At 37.8% G+C, this 6423-nt stretch overlaps 1 protein-coding gene across 1 annotated transcript; it reads left to right on the top strand.

The window, feature by feature from the left end:
- Positions 1-437: 437 nt before the first annotated feature.
- On the top strand, positions 438-1402 carry LOC7495755 (EG45-like domain containing protein). The gene is made up of 3 exons (XM_002309566.4): positions 438-606; positions 714-1014; positions 1109-1402. Exons 1-3 carry the CDS (start codon positions 492-494, stop codon positions 1113-1115), a joined length of 423 nt encoding a protein of 140 aa, XP_002309602.2. The 5' UTR covers positions 438-491; the 3' UTR covers positions 1116-1402.
- The last annotated feature ends 5021 nt before the right edge of the window (positions 1403-6423 follow it).

Genomic DNA, 6423 nt, shown 5'->3' with positions numbered 1-6423 from the left:
CACAAACTTCTTAAGAGTTTAAGATTTCAATAGCTAATATAAACTCAAAATCATAATTATTAATATCGATTCGAAAATTGAATTGAAAAGGATTTTGGGTCAACATGCAAGTTATCAAGTTAATCCGAGTAAAATATTTTTACTAAAATACTTTTGTTTTGTTTTTTTAAAAAAAATTATCATGATTCAATTGAATTTAGCTGGATTAACTAGATTTTATTAAATAAATATTTTATCTAATTCAATTAAAAACTTTGTTTGAGTGAAGTTTTACGTTAACATATCAAATCTAGAATGATTAAAATTAAATATTAAAAAAAAACAGGGTATTTTTTGCTGTACTAATTATTTCTGACATCCCTCATATACGTACAGTATACAAGTTGACTTTTGAATTGGCTTATAGCAGCCGTACATATATATTTATAGTCTAGCGATGTCCTGCTGATGAACGCCTAATATATTTAGAAGGTTTATTTCCTTGTATCAACATGTCAATCTTCGGCGCAACCTCTCTCTCTCTACTCATATTGCTCCTGGCAACTCTCTTCCAACTCTCATATGGCGATGTTGGCACTTGTGCCGCCTACAGCGCCCCATATTTACGTAAGTGCCATTACCACCTCTACAACTAGAACTTCCATAACTGAAATTTAAAAACTTTTCCCTCCTTCCTAACTTTCTTTTTTCTTTCTTGGGTGATTGTAATGCAGCCACTGCCTGCTATGGAAATTCATCATCACAATTCCCATCAAGCAACATGTTTGCCGCAGCCGGCGAGGGAATATGGGATAACGGTGCAGCCTGCGGGAGACAATACTTGGTGAGATGTATTAGTGCAGCTGTTCCTAGAACTTGCCTTCCGGACCAGATGGTTCAGGTTAGGATTGTGGATCGTGCGCAAACGTCAAGGTCAAGACCTTCATCGGACGGTGCCACCATTGTCCTTGCCACGCCCGCATTTGGTACCATCGCAGACCCTTCAGCGCCATTAATTAACGTAGAATTTCAACAGTAAGTTATGCTTATATATCCTTGGTCTTTCTCCATCCTCGATTTTTCCATTTCGAATAAAACATAACCAAACATCACATGTTTTCCTGTACAGGGTTTGACGAGGAGAACATTTGTTTCTAGAAAAATGTGCAAGAGGGCGAGAAGTCAATGTGATTAGTCATGTGGGTTAGCTGGATAACCCATAGTATTGATTGATTGGATTTTGTACCTTTCAACACGTTCAATAAATTAAATATTAATTAAGCATATTGTTAATCAACTCTATACCTTCCAGAGAATTTGGACCTTCTCCTTTTTAAGAATTATAGAGTATACCTCTTCCCTCAGACGGTGCGCTGTAAATGCTTAAATCAATAGAAAATGAAGATAATGTTTTACTCTTGCATTAGTTACATTTTATTGAAAGTATAATTTGCTGTTCAATGTAAACAATGCAAAGAAATCATGCTGTATTATGCTTGCAGGACAAGGATATTCTTTTGCCTGCACTAGATGTTAAGGATTAGACAAGCTGACAAGGATTTAGAAGCTGACTAGTGATGACAAGCCTTTTGAATGCTCAAGCCCTGGTATAAACCATTTGTGACCTGCAGATTTCTTGACTGATGATTCAAATCAGTTCATGGATATCATTTTCTATCATACTCTCCTCTGTTTTCCAGCTAACATGAGCAACCAACGCCAAGCACAACCAAACAAAGTTGCATCGTTGCATCCGCTTTTCGCACCGTGAAAACTTCCATGGCTAACTATAATAGTGTGTGAAGTAATCTAAAGACAGGTGACGTACAATTATCTGCGCTTTCTTAACCTTTGTTAAAGGTTAAATGAGACTAAACTCTGGTCAGGAGGGAGTAATTCTTTCTTGTTGATCTTCAATTTACCCCGAAGCCCCGGATTATGAATCTTCTCGGGTTCCTTTCTGAAAAGTCAATGCTGTTAGATTTTGATTGGTAAGCCAACCGAAAGATAGGACAAATCAACTAATCTGTGTGACATATCTCATCTACAAGTTGAATATCGGCGCCGTTGAGTGATCTAATTAAGGCATTGACAATTTCAAGGTGTTGAACATCATGAACATAAGGCATGGTCATCAATGGAACGTGCTTGATGCTCCATTACATGCGATCGACGACTTGTGCTCATCATACCAAAGTCAGCGCTCTCTAATATGCAGGCTCCATTAAGAAGAGAAGTCTAACCCATTAATCACTTGGGCCATGCAGCTAGTTATTGTATCGATTGATATACCATGCACCTAGGCTAATAAGTAGATGTCTCTGGTTAACCACTAACCCCTCAACTACTGCTCTAAATGAACTGTAGGGTCGATCTCTGGGCAAAAAGATGTGAACTGGTGGAAAAATCATGCATGGAATCGACCACACGTCCCGATACAATTTCATAGGTTGTTGCAACAAATCTTGGTATTTTAAATGGTTGTTGTAGTGTGACAATATGATTGTTCTCATTACAAGGTACTTAGTTCTACTTTGAGTGAGATGTCTCACATTATTTGAGAAGTAGAACACGAAATTATTTTTTTAGAAGATTCATTATAGACATTTAATTTCTCCTCCACTTCACAATAATTTCTCTTATACAACCATTGGAATATGCAGTTAAATGAAAAGAGTAAGAGGAAGAAGAAGGGGGGGGGGGGAGATTGTTATCAGCTACAATACTTTTAAATTTACTGACAAGATTTTCAAGAAAACTGGGAACGAAATATTTCTTCTGGTAAATTCATCTGTAAATAATGATAATTTATGTTACCAATAAAATAACTGATATAATATTTCTTGATGTTTTTTATTATTTTTATTAAATAGATAATTCTATCGGTTATGTTATCTGCAAATAAAGATATTTTATCACTAATAACATCGATAATTCCGTCGTTATTCGATGATTTTATAGTAATGACCGACCCTTCATAATTATGCTATGAATCTGGCGTAAAAGGAGACAAATGTTGAGTTCAGGCCCGCAGGTATCCCTTCATTGAAGGTCGACCAGCTGATTTCAGATATTTTATACAAGCTAATATTCCTCAGTCAAAGATGGATACAAGATGCCCATGGAGACTGTTAAATAATATTTATGTAGTCTTATTTATTAAGGGTAGAATAGTACTTTCAGTTTGACCTATATATACTTTATTTGTATTTAGGTTAACACTATGCATTCATAATAAACAGATTATTCAGAATTGTAGCCTCCTTTTTGTAGTTGATCTCAATTACTTTAACATGGTATCAGAGCTAGTTTTATGGAACGAAGCTTAATCCCGAACACAGCTTCGCGGATCCAACTTGGTAAATTTTTTGGAGTGAGATTTTGTCTTCCGCTTCTGCAAAATTTGGTATTTCGTCAGTTTCTGCAATTATTTTGGTATTTCGTCTTCCCTTCAGCTTTTACAATTTGGTAATTCCGTTCAGTTTCTGCAAATTTGTTTTGTGTTTTGGAGTAATCGTATAAGTTTGAGAAGATATTTGTTTAGTTTCTGCAATCTCTGTTCAGTTTCTGCAATTTGGTATTTTGTTTTCCGCTGCTTTTGCATTCTGGTTCTTTGTGATTGTTGATTATGGCTACTGAAAGAGATGATTCGCTTCAGTCTGTGAGTGTGAGGTTGGATGGGAAGAACTATTCGTATTGGAGCTATGTAATGAGAAATTTTCTTAAGGGTAAGAAGATGTGGGGATATGTTAGTGGAACTTATGTGGTACCTAAGAATATTGAAGAAGGAGATATTGTCTCGATAGATACATGGGAAGCAAACAATGCAAAGATCATTACTTGGATCAACAATTCTGTTGAGCATTCTATAGGTACACAGTTGGCAAAGTATGAGACAGCAAAGGAGGTTTGGGATCATCTGCAACGGTTATTCACGCAATCAAATTTTGCAAAACAGTATCAGTTAGAGAATGACATACGAGCTCTTCACCAGAAGAATATGAGTATTCAGGAGTTCTATTCTGCCATGACAGATCTTTGGGATCAATTGGCTCTTACAGAATCGGCAGAATTAAAAGCATGTGGTGCTTATATTGAACGTAGAGAGCAGCAACGATTGGTACAATTTTTAACAGCACTTCGCAGTGATTTCGAAGGACTTAGAGGTTCAATTCTGCATCGTTCTCCACTGCCCTCTGTTGACTCTGTTGTCAGTGAGTTATTGGCTGAAGAAATACGTCTTCAGTCTTATTCTGAAAAGGGAATTCTTTCTGCTTCGAATCCTTCTGTACTAGCAGTACCTTCTAAGCCATTCTCTAATAATCAGAACAAGCCTTACACAAGGGTTGGCTTCGATGAGTGCAGTTTCTGTAAGCAGAAAGGTCATTGGAAGGCTCAGTGTCCTAAGTTGAGACAGCAGAATCAAGCTTGGAAGTCTGGCAGTCAGTCACAATCTAATGCTCATCGATCACCTCAGGGTTATAAACCACCACACCACAATACTGCAGCAGTAGCTTCCCCAGGCTCTATTACCGATCCTAATACTTTAGCTGAGCAATTTCAGAAGTTTCTCTCCTTGCAGCCACAAGCAATGTCCGCTTCTTCCATAGGTCAGTTGCCTCATAATTCCTCAGGTATGTCACACTCTGAATGGGTCTTGGATTCTGGTGCTTCACATCATATGTCTCCAGATTCCTCATCTTTTACCTCAGTGTCCCCTTTGTCCTCCATTCCTGTTATGACTGCTGATGGCACTCCTATGCCCTTAGCAGGTGTTGGTTCTGTTGTCACACCTCACTTGTCTCTCCCTAATGTTTATCTTATTCCAAAACTCAAATTGAATCTTGCGTCTGTTGGTCAAATATGTGATTCTGGTGATTATTTAGTCATGTTTTCTGGTTCTTTTTGTTGTGTACAGGATCTGCAGTCTCAGAAGCTGATTGGAACAGGCCGTAGGGAGAATGGGCTATATATTTTGGATGAGTTAAAAGTGCCAGTTGCTGCTGCTGCCGCTGCTGCTACTACTGCTGATTTGTCTTCCTTTCGTTTGAGTCTTTCATCTTCTAGTTTTTATTTATGGCATTCCCGTCTAGGTCATGTTTCGTCTTCTCGTTTGAGATTTTTGGCATCCACAGGAGCTTTAGGAAATTTGAAAACTTGTGACATTTCTGATTGTAGTGGATGTAAACTGGCAAAATTTTCTGCTTTACCTTTTAATCGAAGTATTTCTGTTTCATCTTCACCATTTGATTTGATTCATTCTGATGTATGGGGACCTTCTCCTGTTTCCACAAAAGGAGGGTCTCGATATTATGTCTCTTTTATTGATGATCATACTCGTTATTGTTGGGTTTATTTAATGAAACATCGTTCTGAATTCTTTGAGATATATGCAGCTTTTCGAGCTCTTATCAAAACTCAACATTCTGCTGTGATCAAATGCTTTAGGTGTGATTTGGGTGGGGAATACACCTCTAATAAATTTTGTCAAATGCTTGCCTTAGATGGAACCATCCACCAAACTTCATGTACAGATACTCCTGAACAAAATGGTGTAGCTGAAAGAAAACATAGGCATATTGTCGAAACTGCTCGTTCTCTCTTGTTGTCTGCTTTTGTTCCTAGTGAATTTTGGGGAGAAGCTGTTCTTACTGCTGTAAGTTTGATTAATACAATTCCATCTTCTCATAGTTCGGGTCTATCTCCTTTTGAAAAGCTATATGGGCATGTCCCTGATTATTCCTCATTTAGAGTCTTTGGTTGTACTTGTTTCGTTCTTCGTCCTCATGTAGAACGCAATAAGCTATCCTCTCGATCCGCTATTTGTGTCTTTCTGGGTTATGGTGAAGGTAAAAAGGGGTATCGTTGTTTTGATCCAATAACTCAGAAACTTTATGTGTCTCGTCATGTTGTCTTCCTTGAGCATATACCTTTCTTTTCTATTCCATCCACTACTCATAGCCTGACAAAATCTGATCTTATTCATATAGATCCTTTTTCTGAAGATTCTGGTAATGATACCTCTCCCTATGTTCGATCAATTTGTACTCATAACTCTGCAGGTACTGGTACTTTACTCTCTGGCACACCTGAAGCTCCATTCTCATCTACAGCCCCTCAAGCTTCATCTGAGATTGTGGATCCACCTCCACGTCAGTCCATCCGCATTCGTAAGTCCATAAAATTACCAGATTTTGCTTATTCTTGTTATTCTTCATCATTTACTTCCTTTTTAGCTTCTATTCATTGTCTCTTTGAGCCCTCTTCCTATAAAGAGGCAATTCTTGATCCGCTTTGGCAGCAAGCTATGGATGAGGAACTTTCTGCTTTGCATAAGACAGATACTTGGGATCTGGTTCCTCTACCTCCTGGTAAGAGTGTTGTTGGTTGTCGTTGGGTGTATAAGATCAAGACTAATTCTGATGGGTCTATTGAGCGATACAA

Source organism: Populus trichocarpa, chromosome 6, assembly GCF_000002775.5.
Source record: "Populus trichocarpa isolate Nisqually-1 chromosome 6, P.trichocarpa_v4.1, whole genome shotgun sequence".
In the NCBI taxonomy this organism is placed as follows: Eukaryota; Viridiplantae; Streptophyta; class Magnoliopsida; order Malpighiales; family Salicaceae; genus Populus; species Populus trichocarpa.
Note: the sequence above shows the minus strand (reverse complement) of the source record. Positions and strands in the feature narration are given on the sequence as shown.

Excerpts from the sequence above, each read along its gene's own strand:
- LOC7495755 (XM_002309566.4), top strand. The coding sequence starts at position 492 with ATGTCAATCTTCGGCGCAACCTCTCTCTCTCTACTCATATTGCTCCTG. Across the intron at positions 607-713 it reads CTACAGCGCCCCATATTTAC|CCACTGCCTGCTATGGAAAT; the intron begins GTAAGTGCCATT and ends ATTGTAATGCAG.